The sequence below is a fragment of the Nanorana parkeri genome, unplaced genomic scaffold (assembly GCF_000935625.1).
Source record: "Nanorana parkeri isolate BGI_ZX_2015 unplaced genomic scaffold, ASM93562v1 scaffold2162, whole genome shotgun sequence".
Classification (NCBI taxonomy): Eukaryota; Metazoa; Chordata; class Amphibia; order Anura; family Dicroglossidae; genus Nanorana; species Nanorana parkeri.
Window position 1 is genome coordinate 162,660 of NW_017308430.1, and position 16,528 is coordinate 179,187.

General features: G+C 40.3%; 1 protein-coding gene across 1 annotated transcript in view; it reads right to left on the bottom strand.

The window, feature by feature from the left end:
* The window catches only part of POFUT2 (protein O-fucosyltransferase 2), a 29,310-nt gene that overhangs the window by 7,524 nt on the left and 5,258 nt on the right, over nt 1–16,528 (bottom strand). The window contains exons 2-6 of the mRNA XM_018572892.1: nt 14,845–15,095; nt 7,512–7,656; nt 6,074–6,184; nt 4,840–4,906; nt 4,201–4,326 (exon numbers count right to left, since the gene is read on the bottom strand). Coding sequence (XP_018428394.1) covers nt 4,201–4,326; nt 4,840–4,906; nt 6,074–6,184; nt 7,512–7,656; nt 14,845–15,095 — 700 coding nt within the window. The remainder of the gene's footprint in view (nt 1–4,200; nt 4,327–4,839; nt 4,907–6,073; nt 6,185–7,511; nt 7,657–14,844; nt 15,096–16,528) is intronic.

A 16,528-nucleotide genomic window follows, 5' to 3' on the forward strand; every position in this document is an offset into this window, starting at 1 on the left:
CCCCCGCTTACCTAAACAAATCTCCCACCCACCCACCCCAGATACATACTTACCTGGATCTGATGACTGTGACCAACAACCAAAGTCTTTCTTTCTTTTGGCCACATCTTTAAATTCCAGCCCTTCCGATTGGGCCAACTCCTGATACAGGAGTACTTGCAAGCTAGCTATTGATTACTACTGGGCATGCATGGCCAGAAGAAAGAAGGTTTTGGCTGGAGGCACCAAAGATTCCTGCCGGCCGGACAGAAGTCTTGTAACCCCTCCCCCCTCTCATGCGCGGCGCTCAACGTGCACACTATTGGGGAACTGTTAGCAATGTAAACAGCCAGGTACGCCCAATCGCTTGCAGTAGCTGCGGGTGTGCGCCCCCCCGTACTTCTGTCGCCGCCACTGCCGGTCCCGAAATTCGCTGTGCCCGGTTTGGCTGGGACCGGGCACGGCGGCGATCAGTACAAGATCTCCCTTTGATCTCTTCTCGGTCCCCGAATGCAGGAAGTGATGTATATTACATCACTTCCTGCATTCAGTGTCACTCTCCGGTTACAGATGCCGGTGAGAAGCTGATGATGCAGATCTCTGCTTCATCAGCTTCTCTGGGGGTCCCTAGGTGACATTAGGGGTCTTAGAGACCCCTAATGTCTCCATAAAGAGGACCTGTTATGTGAATTGGCTATCACATAGGGGATTTCTTTGTCCCCTATTTGATAGCAATAATAATAAAAAAAGTTTATTTAAAAACAACCCCAGTGGTGATTAAATACCACCAAAAGAAAGCTCTATAAGCCCCCAAAAAATGTTATAAAATGAATTTCAGTACAGCGTTGCATGACGGAATAAAGGTCTGTCAAAGTACTGCAGCGCTAAATACGGAAAAATGGCCTGGCCAGGAAGTGGGTTTAACACCCTGGTCATTAAGTGGTTAATGTAGGTAGAATAATAGCACTCTCACTTTATCCGCAATCAGAAAATAATGATAGCTAAGGCTGGATTGACTGGTAGCTAATGGAAACATATACACTCTTAATCTCTCTAGTTTTTAGAACTCAGCCCACCTAAGCCAAACAGAAAAAATAACAGAACACACATCGACGTGAACTCTAAAAAATGGAAGTTGATGAATGAAAATTCCAATCTGATTGCTAGCTTGATGAATGAGGGCCACTTGTACAGAACAGGGATTCTTCGAATGAGCAGACATTATTCAAGTGTTGAATGGTATGCATGTCAGTAGTCTTGTACTCCTCCACTATAATAGTAGCTCATTGTCACAGTGCAGTAAGTCTCCTTTGCACAAAACTCATGTATAACTATAATAATTGTTGCGTATACCTATAGTCACATAGCCTGTAATGATTGAGGTAGATGCTTGCAGGTAACCATTAAATAATTTCTAAACCATATTTCAAGATTTGAACTATGATGTATATTACATCACTTCCTGCATTCAGTGTCACTCTCCGGTTACAGATGCCGGTGAGAAGCTGATGATGCAGATCTCTGCTTCATCAGCTTCTCTGGGGGTCCCTAGGTGACATTAGGGGTCTTAGAGACCCCTAATGTCTCCATAAAGAGGACCTGTTATGTGAATTGGCTATCACATAGGGGATTTCTTTGTCCCCTATTTGATAGCAATAATAATAAAAAAAGTTTATTTAAAAACAACCCCAGTGGTGATTAAATACCACCAAAAGAAAGCTCTATAAGCCCCCAAAAAATGTTATAAAATGAATTTCAGTACAGCGTTGCATGACGGAATAAAGGTCTGTCAAAGTACTGCAGCGCTAAATACGGAAAAATGGCCTGGCCAGGAAGTGGGTTTAACACCCTGGTCATTAAGTGGTTAATGTAGGTAGAATAATAGCACTCTCACTTTATCCGCAATCAGAAAATAATGATAGCTAAGGCTGGATTGACTGGTAGCTAATGGAAACATATACACTCTTAATCTCTCTAGTTTTTAGAACTCAGCCCACCTAAGCCAAACAGAAAAAATAACAGAACACACATCGACGTGAACTCTAAAAAATGGAAGTTGATGAATGAAAATTCCAATCTGATTGCTAGCTTGATGAATGAGGGCCACTTGTACAGAACAGGGATTCTTCGAATGAGCAGACATTATTCAAGTGTTGAATGGTATGCATGTCAGTAGTCTTGTACTCCTCCACTATAATAGTAGCTCATTGTCACAGTGCAGTAAGTCTCCTTTGCACAAAACTCATGTATAACTATAATAATTGTTGCGTATACCTATAGTCACATAGCCTGTAATGATTGAGGTAGATGCTTGCAGGTAACCATTAAATAATTTCTAAACCATATTTCAAGATTTGAACTGATTTTTTGGAATTAGGATTCAAATCACAGTTTTATTTATACATGTAATTGGTGGCACAATTTATTCAACGTTGGCTATATACATAAGTATACATATTTTTAAATTCTCCTATAGTAAAGGACGCATGAGGGGTATGCTTTTATCTGATGTTATAAATTACTGGTAATAAAGCATTAATAATGTGTACTATACAACATATGTATGCATGGTATGCTCAGCCCATGACATAAGGACTTATATGGCAAGTAGTAATCAAGTCGCAGTTATTCAGGTTTTCCAGGACATTATCCTTTTTCTTCTAGTCCTTATGACCTGTCACCTAAATAAGTGTTAAAGTTACTTTTAAACGGTGTGGGTGTTTGGCAGGTAGTCCACATTGATCAGCTGAAAATCCAGAAAACAAAAACTGCGGTCTATGGCCCATTAACAGGTGAAGCGAACACTAAGTTTTCCAAAAAAACTGCAAGGAATAAAGATGGCACCATACTCTGTCATTTCCAGTATATGCATTTCATGCTACCAATGACCTGAGAGGGGAAAGGACTAAGGGCACGTTCACATCAGAAGCTTTGGGGCTGTGCTGGACACTTTACCCAGCTCAGTCCCAACGCAGTTTGCCTTGTTTCAATGGGCACAATTCACACCACTGGTGCACTTTTTTTCCAGTGCAGCAGGGTGCGACACAGTACAACCTAATCTCACTGCGCTGTGCCCACTGAACTGCGCACTGATTTTTTTTATTTTTTTTTTATTTGATGCACATCGTCTGTCATCGCACACCAGCAGCCATGTGTTCAGCAAGGCTTGCTGGCGTGAACAGGCCTTAAGTCTTTCAGTTGTTCTTGTGAGCACTGATCCTGGGCCTAGCGGAAATACCACATGGTTTCCAGTAGACATTTTCCTGGCACCTTCATCTGGACTGGATGAATGGAATGCAAGAGGAGGGGAGAAGGGACTGAACAGTGGTATGGGAGCAGTGGACAATCAGGTAAGAGGGCTATAGAATTTGGCATCAGCCACTTGCAATCCCTTGTACACCAGGACCCAGGGAGAGGGGGGGCATGACTAGAAACCAATCATATATGCTGAATGTAAATGTGCTGACAAGAATATGCTGATAAGAGGAAAGAAAAGAGGGGAGGATCTCATCAGTCTCCTCCTGCTCTTTCATTGTCCCTTCAGCAGAAGACACCACTGTATCTCTTCTGCAGTCGAACTCTGTAAAAGAGAAAGGTGTCATCCACCTGGCTGTGCTGTGCGGCAGGGGCGTTTAAATCCCAGAAATGTAATGATGGACAGAAATAAAAAAATACATTGGCAGGTACAACAGCTCCCTAATATATTTTTACCTGTATTTAGCTGTTTGCCTAGAGTTAAGCTTAGCAACCATAATAATAACAAAACTCTAAAAAAAAAAAAATACAGTAGTATAGTAATTACATTTTTTAATTGTTAAAATGAACTATTAAAAAATCTAAAAATAAATTAAAACAAAGGGCTAAGCAAAAGTGAGTGACTTGGCAGAAAGTGACAGAACAAAGTGTCAAAGCAGATGGACAGAAAGTGAACGTCCAGAAAGTAAACACAGACGGACAGGGTGAGAGAGCAGAAATAAAGCAGCTGGATAAATTGAAGAAGCATGTGGTTGGTCATAAAGTGAAAATGGCTTATTAGATGGGCATAAGTGATCCTTTAAAGTAGTCCTTAGGCTGAAAAACTTTGAAAACCACTGATGTAGGGGTTAGAAGCCCTTACACATACAATATTGTCTGCCCTTGTCCAGGAGTGTTCTTCTGCAATGCTGCATATATTACACTATTTCTGTGTTCTTATTGAAAATATAGCAAAATGTGCCTTACCTTCACCTTTGTCCAGTCTTCCTGGTATATGGTTTTGTCTGCTTCATCGTTAGACTGGAGTAAATGAGATCGGAACTCATCCCCAATCATCCGTAGATGGTGGGCAAACACCATACTGCGCCGCGTCTGAATGCAGAAATGAACAGCGTTAGGATATTTGCACAACTATCCTTTTACACATAATGGATCTGAGTACAGCAGTTTCTCTTTTCCACCCTTTTGTTTGATCAAAGAAACTTGCAATCAAATGCTCTGCATATTCTTTCTAATAAGTAGTGAAGTTGGAACTGACTAAAAATAAATCAAAATGAAATAAGATGAATTTACTTGTGGTTTCTATAGCAACTAGAGCTGAGGGCATGTCCACCCTGCTGATGGCTTTAGTTATCTTTCACAGAAGTGTGAGCGCTGGGCATGTTTTCAGTTATGTTCTGTCTTTTGCTCAGTCTCACTCCTCGTTGTGCAATGTTAAACAAGCAGAGGGAGGCCCCCTTGTAACACCTGTACATAGGCAGGATGAATCCAGTCTTTCTACCAGACTCCCAGAGATTATAAGAAAATATCAGGTTTGGGTGGACTAACCCTTTAAGTCCCATATAAATACTCAATGCACCAAATGTGATTTCCTCCAATACTTACATTCCAATAATCTTTGCCTCCATAATGATCATGTAGAAGATTCTCAGCTCTGTCTAGCATCACTGACCTAGAAGACAACAGAAAACATTGACTCCGACATTTGTTATTACAGTAAGCCAACTCATAAACTCTCAAACTGTTTACAGTAATGCATCCAGATCAAACAAATATACATTGCCCAACAAAGTATTTCATTACATTTTTGCCCAAACAATTACAGTCATCATTTTAGAACAGCTGGCTCCAACTCTATTAGCTTGGCTTCCCTGAAATTCCTGTCCAGTACAAGATCACAAGAGACAGCACAATTTCCAACAGTTGTCCATCTAGCTCCATGAGGGCATGGACTGATGTGAATGTACGCTATGTAAAAGTGCTGCGTAAATTGTCGGCGCTATATAAATACCTGTAATATATACATCTACTAGCTTGGAGAAGGGAGGAAGGAGGGATGGAGGGATAGAGGAATGTCTTGTCTTACTGTGTTTGTGGAGACACATACAGCTTACTAGCACACACAAGGGCGGTTTCATAGGACCCGGCAAGGGAAAGCAGCCACTCTAAAACGGGATATCAGGGCCAGTGGTCCAAAGACCAGTTCATTCTGCAGGAAACTAACACTTTTAAACATCAGGGAGCAGCATCCATTGTAAGTGATTTCATAAGCATTTGAAACCGCTCAAAGTAGTACTAAACGCTCAAACTGTTTTTTCAGTAATGAGTTCAAATCAAATATACATTGCCCAGCAAAGCATTGCTTTACATCTTTGCCCAAACACTTACAATTATCATTTTTATGAACAGGTGCTTCCAAGTCACACAGTTCAGATTCCCAAAACTTACTTGTCCTGTACAAGATCACAAAGGACAGTACAGACTCCAGAAACTGTTCATCTACTAGCCTGGAGAAGGGAGGAGAAGGGGCGGGGGGACTGTAGTAGCTTGATTTGCTGTGTGTTTGTGGAAACACATACAGCTTACTAGCACACACAAGGGTGACTGCATAGCACTCTGCTTGAGAAAGAAGTCACTCTAAAACAGGATATTAGGGCCAGTGCTCAGGAGTCCAGCTGATTCTGCAGGAAACTAAAACTTTTAAACATCAAGGAGCAGCATCCATTGTAAGTAATGTCATCAGAATTTGAAATAGATTAACATCCTTTTGACACTAATATCACTTTAAAAACCTTTTAACATTAACATTTTTAGGAAGCTCAGAAGAATGACCTCTTACCTTGCTGTTGTGTTTTTGAGAAGCACGGGTGCAACAATAGATGCAGAACCTTGTACTGAAAGACAAGTGACATTTAACCCTCTGGTCTCTTCATAGCCCCAAAACCAGCCCCTATAAAATGAAAGTGGATCATTCAGTGCTGGTTTTTTCTCATTTCAGTTATTCATGCAAAGCCTTGTATTTACCAGTGGCTACAATATTAGTTTGATAAAAAAAGAACTTGCAACATTTGTTTTATTGCAACAAACAATATCCACAGATATAATTGCTATAAATGCTAGAAAAGAATATGAAATATACTGACCTAGAAATTTGATAAAGCTGCCCACAGTGGGCAAGAAGGATTTCTTTGCTTCTATATAACAGAACTGGTAACAGTTGCCCAGAGAGCCACTTTGCTTTCTTCTGAACCAAAAGTGCAGAAGTTGTGTGAGGCTGAACTTACTGGACACAAACCATTTATCAACCTTATTGACTATGGAAATTTGTAAATATCATATATGATATGTACAGTTTCCATCGCATCTCACTGCATTATACCTGCTCATTGCTACTATTTTTGTTAAAGCATAAACTTCCCTCAACTAGCTGATGAACAAAACATGTAACCTCTAAACATGTACAGCTTTGGTAGTTCAAAACAGATTTGAAACAAATACAAAAAAGTATCAGGAACATTACTTGAATCAAATTGCTGTGGTCAAAATGTCCTTGAGATGAAGTAAATACGATTGATCACATTGTGATGCTTACTATATATATACCGTGTTTCCCAGAAAATAAGACACTGTCTTGTATTTTTTTTGCCCCCAAAAAAACACACTAGGTCTTATTTTCAGGGGATGTCTTATTTTTATTTTTTTAATGTGCAACAAAATGTACAACAATCTAAAGGTATTCATGTACAACAATCCAAAGTCATCTGGTATCACTCCGCCTGTCACAGTAACCGGCGCTATTGAGGAAGTATCAGCTAATGCGGCTCTGCTCGATCTGCCGCCGCAGCCTTGCTTTCTACAGCGCCGGCTTCCTTTGCCATCAGGGAGAGCAGTACCAGCGGTGCAGCAGTGGGTACATCAGACAGTGGACAGGGAGGTAAAGTACGGTACCATTTACCGGTACACAGTACAGTACCATTACATTAAGCAGTGCCTTCAGGGGGACAGCAGTTGTGAAGTCTGGTACTGGAGTGCTCTCTGTCACTGTGCTGGCCGGAGGGAGTCCCCTGTCATCCCCTTAATACAGTATGTCCCTGCAGGCTGATACCATCTCTCCTGCTCTTCAAGTTTCCCCTCACATGCTTCCACCAAACTAGGTCTTATTTTCGGGGTAGGTCTTATATTACAGGAATCTTGAAAAATAGTGCTAGGTCTTACTTTCGGGGAAACAGGGTAGTAAAAAGGTGGGAGAAGAATAACACATATATTAGGCAGCGTACCTGTAATAGCCATTCTTATCCTCAGAGTACATGAGTTTATCAATGCAAGTTCTCTGATCCACTTTTTCCTCCCAGGTACCTTCTTTCCAGCCTTCAGCATATCCTTGCAGAACGTACACCTGGTCAATAAACGGCCCTCCGGATTCTAAAAGGGAAACAAATGGCACAGCGTAACTAATTAGATAACAGAAAGAGTGGCAACAGGTAACCGGAGCAACTGGCATATATGAGTTGGTTTGTCTGTGCTGAACACTGGTGTACACCTCACATTTCTGTTGGTGACTTATATTTATATTATCCCTTGAAGAAGAAACACAGCAGAGGCAGAACATGTGTGAAGATGTAGTGCTTCACTCATGAGACAATAGCCAATTAGAGTGAGGGACAATTTATGGGGACAGTACAGGGTCAGCTAAAAACCTCTTTCCTATAGCTCAGAAATAAGTATGAGGTTCAGATATGGTTAGTGGATCTAAGTGTAAGTGCCAAAACAGACTGAGGTATGAGGAAGAAATGGAAAGATAACAGCACCCTTTGAGTCTTTTATCCCCCACTCTGTCTTTCTGTGAGAACACATAAGAGACGAGGACTACCTTCAGCTACAATAGGACAAAGTTAATACAGTGGTGATATTTTAGCCTTTAAAAATAAAAGGTACATTTTATAGTCTGGGATTGATATGTGAGCATCTGACCTTCAAGACTAATGTATAAAATATTTGAGCCAGTCTGCATTAAATACAAAGTGTAACGGTCACATGCAAAGTGCGGTAATTCTATGGAGTTTGCCCCACTGCGTTGGATACATCTGCATGTGTATCTGATGACAATGTTGCCATTAATTATTTGTATCCCATGTCAAACTATCATAGCAGTATTGCTAGAAAATGTGCAAATGTGCAAAATGTTTTGCTTTGCTAGGCAATATAAAATAAAAAGCAGAAAATAGAGCACACAGACCTACAACTTTAGGCGTGTAAACTCTAGTATACGGTAGTATAAGAACAATGATGCTGTACTCTTAAAAGTCCTATGCAAAAACATGTGTAAGAGCCAGTGTGGAAGATGGTATTTTTAGCATTCCGTGGCCAGCGGTGAGGCTATGAGCAAGTAGGTGATCCAGGACAGTCTCTAGCGTTGTGAGCAGACGGCACGTCTGAGTTGGTATGGCAGCGGCATCCTCGCAGTTGTAATAGCGAGTACAGTGTACTTCTGGGTATTGAGTGTGGGCTAAGCAATGGATTTGGGGGAGCCTACCCCATTCAACAGAGGCAAGGGCTCAGTGGGGGGGATGTACGTATCAATGACATGGGATAATAAGATGATGCTGTGGTAAAGTTAAACACAAATTACACATTAGACACAATGCAAAAACATGTTTTATGACAAAGCAGTCATTTTGTTTCAGCCATGTGACTGTGATTTTTAGCTCTCATGGCTGAACGACTGTTAGAGCTCGGTGAACTCAGCTTATTAGTTTGTTTACTATAACCAGAGATGCCAAGGAACTTTGTAAATATAACCTCCTACCTCTGTCTTTTCTTTTTCTGTGTCATGAGGGCTGGCATTACAGGTCCAGGGCAGTTCAAAGTACCTTAACTAGTAACAATGTATCTTATTTGTGTGTCACTCAGCTGTAGATCCTCCAATCTTCTCCGAATTGGTGCTGACACTGTCCTTCCGTCTGGAGGGTGGCTACTTTTCTTCCCCATGGTCCCTGTGTGTGTTTTAAAGTAGCCACCGCCCCAAGCTCACTCCCATAATGAACCACAATCTCAATACAAATTGGTACACTAAACACGAGATTGTAGCTCATCATGGGAGTGAGTTTGGGGCGGTAACTACTTTAAAACATACACAGGTACTATGGGGAACAAAAGATTGTTTTAAAGTAGCCACCTCCCCAAGCTCACTCCCATAATGAACCACAATCTCAATACAAATTGGTACACTAAACACGAGATTGTAGCTCATCATGGGAGTGAGTTTGGGGCGGTAACTACTTTAAAACATACACAGGTACTATGGGGAACAAAAGTAGCCACCCTCCAGACGGAAGGACAGTGTCAGCACCAATAGTCACCCTCCAGAAGGAAGGACACCCTCCAGAAGGAAGGACACCCTCCAGAAGGAAGGACAGTGTCAGCACCAATTCAGAGATGATTTGAGGATCTACAGATGAGTGATACACAAATAAACTACAGTTTTGTTTTAGTTAGGCCTCATTCACACTGCTGTATAATACGCTGCACATAGATGCGTGCAGGGTTTTTTCCCCATATGTAGCACATGCAAATAAAAGGCTCCGTACACATAGCTGCGTAAAGATGCGCCCCCCCAAAATGGAACCGTGATGCGTCCGGGCTCGGAATTTGTGCGTATTTTACACGCATGCTGCACATATATGCGTGTATGTGCGCGTGTAAGCTCGTACAGTACATTAAAGTTTCTATTAAAAGTGATGCATTCTGGGACTGCATACAGTTCATGCATATACAGTAATACCTTGGTTTACGAGCATAATTCGTTCCGGAAGCATGCTTGTAATCCAAAGCGCTTGTATATCAAAGCGAATTTCCCCATAGGAAATAATGGAAATTCAGACGATTCGTTCCACAACCCAAAAATATTCATATAAAAATGAATACAATACTGTACAAAATATAAAGAAAAATAAACTGATTACCGGTACGTTCGTGGCTGGTGTGAGAGGGACAAGAGAGAGGAGGATTATTGTGTAGGACGACTTTCACTATCACTAACGGAATCACTGCTATCTCTTGACTGAATGGAATCTTTTTCATTTCGTGAAACCTTAACAAGGTATCTATTCAATGTGACATTGCATTGTTGTTAAACGGACTCATCGCTCGCACTGCTACAGCCTTATTCGGGTGGTGCTTTTCTGCAGAATTTTGCTCTTATTGCAAGACATTGCTTGTATATCAAGGCAACATTTTTCAGAAATGTTTGCTTGTCTTGCAAAACACTCTCAAACCAAGTTACTTGTAAACCAAGGTATTACTGTATGTGCATACATGCGAGTATATGCATTTACAAATATGCGTACATTTTGCTCTTGCGTTGGGTGTCAATGAGGCCTTAAGGTACTTAAATGCAGTTTTTAAGGTTTAACTCCGGAGTTTAATGTCACTTTAAACATTGTTTTGTTTACATTCAACGCCATACACAGAAGATACAATTATTTTGATATCATTTTTGAGGCTATATTATCCTTCATAAAATAAATAATATTTTGTATTTTAACTGTCTCCTGGAGAAGAATAGCACAATTTATTATATTATATTTATTTGCTCGCTTACTATAATACATGTTTGAATTCAAAGCTGCAATCCATGCAACAACCATAAGAGGGTGCGCAAGACCGCTGCTTCATGAAATCTAAGCAAACAACAGTAAACTCTGGGCTGTCATTGCCGTTTCTTTAATTGTTAAAATAAAAATTACAGCTCTTTGGCAAACTAAAATTATCATTTTATTTTTGGAAGTAACATAGAAAATATACCAGAGCAATTATACTCAGTTGTTCTCTTTGGAGTTATTGGCTTTATTTACAGTATTTAAAGGAGAACTATGAGGTGAGTGAAAATCACTCAGCCTCATAGTTCTAGCCAAAGTGAAGAACTACGACAGTGTTATATTTATAAACCTGGACATGCGACATTCACCAATACTGCAGGTGAATCAATCACTGTAATTTAAAACACATGAACTAGGAGGATACACCTGAAGTGAATGTTTGGTAAATATAACATTCACTGCTTTATAAATATAGCACATACTATTCACAGTCACATAACAACCAATGTGATTCTTAACCATGAGCCAAGGTCTTATTACTTTTATCTGCTAATGCAGGTTCAAATCTGATTGAATGCTTTAAAGTGGCAGATTTTCTGAAACAGATCTTCCCGCAAAGCAAACCTGTGCAGGGAACCGAAACGATAACTTCCCAGGGGGTGGGTTCATGACTAAGGCCAAGTAAGGCAAAGCACATCAGCAGTTGTTCTTTGTATAGATGCAAGTGGAATAAAGTTTGAATTTATTTGGAAGACAGCCGTGTGCTGGTTCTACAGTTGATGGGTTCATGACACCCTGGGCTAACAGTGAGCTGAATGATGTTGGGTGTCATTGTCAGAGTACCAAAGCTGGACCACAGAGTTGTGAGTCTGCAGGGGACAGTGTAAGAGCCTGTTCACACGACGTCTGTTTTCTGTGCTGACCTGATCCGTACGCTCCTGCACTAAAAATGCATCCCAATGTATCCCTATGTGTTTTATGGGCTACAGTTCTCACGTGCGCAGTCCGTTCAGCTTACGACAGACAAATACTGCATGTCACTTTTTGTACGGCCAGGAAACGGTCCGGAAACGCAAAACGGGTCAAAAACGCACTGCACTGCAGCTAACATACTGACAGCCCCACTCCAGCAAAAAAAAAAAGTTTTTTTTAACTGGAACGCATCAAAAACACATAGCACCGCGTCTGCAGATCTGCACCTGATCAGGACCTGAAACTCATGTGAACAGGCCCTAAGGGAGAAGGTAAGAATTAGACTGAAGGCTGCATGTTTCTGTTGGGCAACTTATTTTCTTCAATAAAAATAAAAAACTCAAACTGGGTTTAAATTAGGAGGTACACCGAAATAGAAATTTAAAAACCGAAATGAAAAAATCCAAAACCAGAAACCAAAAATGTTTTTATTTTATTCAAATATTTTATTTTTATTTTTTATGAAAACTTTTACATTTTTTAATATTTATTTTTATTTATTCAATATTTTTTTTTTACTTTACTTTTAGGGGCTTCGGGGGAAATATTGGGGGTCTAAACAGACCCCTGATATTTCCCTTTTAAAATAGAAAAAGAGATTAAGAACACAGAGTTCTCAATCTCTTTTTCTGTATCCCCTGTTATCAATGAACAGGAATCCTCTATGAGTGTTCCTGTTCATTGATAACTTGAGAATATAGTATGTTTACTATAACTACAATTATGAGTGAACATGAGTGGATATAGATCACTCCCATTCATTCATAAATGGGGATATAGTCAGCATGCCATGTCCTCAATTATCTACAGACACTCAGCGATCACTGACTGCTTGTACCCGCTCTCCTCTCTGACACGCTGTCACAGGAGGCTGAGTGAGCGGTCTGAGAGGAGAGCCCAGCCTCCTGTGACAGCGCCGTCTCCGCCCCTACACCGCTCTGCCGCACTGTGATAGGTGGCAGAGCGGTGTGGGAGGAGAGACAATGGCCGCTCACAGCGTTCTCCTCACGCAGCGCTTGGCCGGCTGTCACTTTCTCTCCTCCCCGCTGGGACACAGAGCAGCGCCGATATATTGGTGCATTCCTAGTTTAAATAGTAGTAGTATCACTATGGCATCCAGGAACTGAAGTAAAGGAACTCTGCAGTGTCTAAGGGGTGAAATTCATCACATGTGGTTTGGAGGCAGATGATTTAGAGGCGGGGATGACAGTGTGCTTGTTAGCAAGCAATAAAGTGTTATCCTCGGTGAAGACAAGCGGTATGTGGCATGTTTACTTTGCCGCGAGTTCCTTGTTATGTAGCTACGTTTGGAGCAGCATGGTATATTGAAAGTCAGAGCAAGACTTCTCAATTATATACTTAAAGTGACATTAAAGACAAAAACATTTTTCCCTCCCCCCAATGTTAATGTCAGCACTTACCTTAAATGATGTTTCTTAATCTGATCTTCCTCTTCTTGTCCTTTTCATCTGTCCCTCCAGCGGTGCCGCGGGTCTCCGATCCAGTGCTGTCTCCTCTGTCCTTGCTGGCCATTCCTGTCCCACAGTGTCTGCATGCGGGTGCACGCGTCCATAGACTTACCTTGTGTCTCTCCTCGCGCCCTGGCCGAAAATGTGAACTGCGCCTGTGCCCGCCCCAAGATGCTTTGCGGCCGCCCGAGAATTTTCACATTTTCAGACGGGAGCGCGCGGGGAAGACACCGGTAAGTTCAAACCGCTTTTAACGCATTTTTTTTAATATATAATGTTTGCCAGCCGTAGATATGTGCAAAAACGCCGGAGGCTTTAATGATCCTTTAAGACATGAAAGGCAATGTTCCTGCTGAAGGCGATTCCCTTGTATCTCTTTTTTCTGTAAAGATGTTCTGTGTCTTTACCAACCTCTGTGAAATATTCACATTTCATTGCTAGTCATTCACACTTCCACACATTGAGCAGGTATATATTCCCAACATTTTCAGTATGGATTTGGATTAGATGATATTATTCAGCAGCTCTATTTTTTATTTATATAGATTTATGTATGGGATTGAAATGGATATAGTATTTTATCTATTAGGATACTTTTTGGATCCATTGGGACATTTACATTGGGATTTGTGTTACTACTAACATTGTATACCATTGTTTATTAGTAGATGCTTTTGAGTCACCTTCATTGCATGTCCCTATGGCCTCTAATGGAAGGAATATGCTTTGATACCCCTTTATGATAATAGTTAGCCCACTGTATAAATATAAAGTAAAGTAATCAATGCGAGAGCAATGTCAGTTTGGGATTTACTGTCTTTCCAACCATATATACATATATATTTATGACTTCCAGAACGCATCCAGTAACTGTTTGAAGGACACATCATGGACAGGCTTACCTTCTTCCCCATTCGTTGGCCCGCATGGTCCCCTACTTCCCTTACCTCCCGGGTTGTTTGGGTTGGCTCTCCGGCAGTAGGGGCGCTTGTAGTAGGACAGAGATTCCATTAATGGTATTTATTTATGATTGATCTTTTTATGTAATGTGGAACCTTAATTTTAAATTTATAATAATATTTTGGAAAGGTACAAATATTGATGTATTGATTACTAGATCCATATGATTATTATAGGCACCTCCATATTTTCCTGATGAAGCCTTGAGCGAAACGCGTCAAACTGTACACATCATAGATCTACTGAACAATTATGGATCAATATATTATTTATGCAATTATATAAAGAGATATTTAAGGAGATATATGTTAATAAGTTATTGTCATATACACAGTATGTATCTATGTGTGATCCAGGGAGGTTTTGTACCATTTAATTATATTGCTAATCTGTCATCTTTGTTAATTACGTATGTTAATAAAAAATATATATATTTTTATACATTAAGCAACTTTTTTGTGTAATTTTGAACTGGGTCTCATTGCATTTGATAAATGACACTTTTAAAGCCCCATTTCTCTATTTTGTTTTTGTATTCTGTATACTTAGGGGTGTGGTGTCCTTGTTCGTGTGGTGATTCGCAATTTTGTGAACTAGTCATTCACACTCACCAGCTAGGAAATCTTCATATTCAATCACGGGGATATTTTGGTTCAGGCTGTCGAGATCAAAGAATTCAGCCCAAGGAATGCGGACTTGGTGGATGTCGGGACTCTGCCAGTGGTAAAGCCGCCCCCAGGGAGGCAGAACCAACACCCAGTCCGAGTTCTTTCTTAACGTCTTTATAACCGAGGCCATACGAATATAAACATCTCTGCGCAGATTAAACCCTTCTGGAGGATTCACATCATATAACAGATACCTAAACAATAATAAGAAATATACAATTTTACATTAAAAAAAATACTGAGTAAAGATTTCACAAAAATAAAAAAAAACACTTATTGATCATACAGATTATAATGTAAGATAACCAAACAAGACATTTGGAGAACGACAAAAACTAGAGCCATGTATGTTGATTATTGGCCAAGAATGGTCATTATGGGCCTACCGTGCCATTAATTCGATGTATGGGAGGAAACCCAACATATATGTTTAATAACTGTCTCCTTGAATATCAAATATGTGGAGTCCACAAGCATCCATACTGCATGTGCTTTCATCTTTTGACTTTTCATTTGTTCCCCATTCCCAGAAATCTATGGGAGGTTTTAATTTAGGGTATAAAATACTAAACACTAAAATACATACAATTCCAGCTAAAATAACCATTTAATAAAGGATGCATACTTGACAATGATGTCACAGAGCAGATGCTGCTTGCCTTGAGACTCTCTGCCTCTCTCTACATACAGAACCATTTAAAACAGAGTCTGCAGGAAGGGCAAGGGAGAGACAATCCGTTTTTTCGGAGAATTGAAGATTGAGCAACTGAACTTTGCAGTCATGCCTTTTTAAACAGAGGAGCTCAAAACAGAGGGGCAAACATATGAGAAGGAGTTGAGAGGTTTAACTGCTGGCTGGATATGTAAATATGGATTATTAATATGCAATATTTTATATTTACATTGTCTAATATTATATAGTATTTATATAGTATTTATAACAGTTTGTGCAGCGCTTTACAATATAAGGAAGACATTACAATCACAATACAATTCAAGACAAGATGGTAAGGAGGGCCCTGCCCTTGGGGGCTTACAATCTAAAAGGGGAGGGGGAAATGATACATGAGGAGGTAGCTGTGTGGGGATGAATTATTTGAGAACGTGATGGTTCAGTGGTTAGGTTGAGGTGGTATAGGCTTCCCTGAAGAGATGAGTCTTTAGGAGGGAACACCTAAAGGCAGTCAAGACGGACAGGTTGGGGTAAAGAGTTCCAGAGGATGGGAGAGACTCTAGAGAAGTCCGTATTAGCACTTCAGATCACCTTTTATTTAACCAGTTGACATCCGCGGTGTTAAACCCCCTTCCCATCCAGGCCATTTTTCAGTATTCAGCGCTGCGGTACTTTAACTGACATTTATTCCGTCATGCAGCGCTGTACTGAAATGAATTTTATACCCTTTTTTGGGGACAGATAGAGCTTTCTTTTGGTGGTATTTATTCACCACTGGGGGTTTTATTTTTTTACTATATTAAGGAAAAATTACCGAAATTTAAAAAAAAAAACAGTTTCCCCTATATTAAATGATAAAACATTTATTATTACCCAATTTTTTGGTAAAATATAAAAGACGGGGTCACGTCGGGTAAAAAGACACTAAACATGTCAAGCCTTAAAATTGCGTGC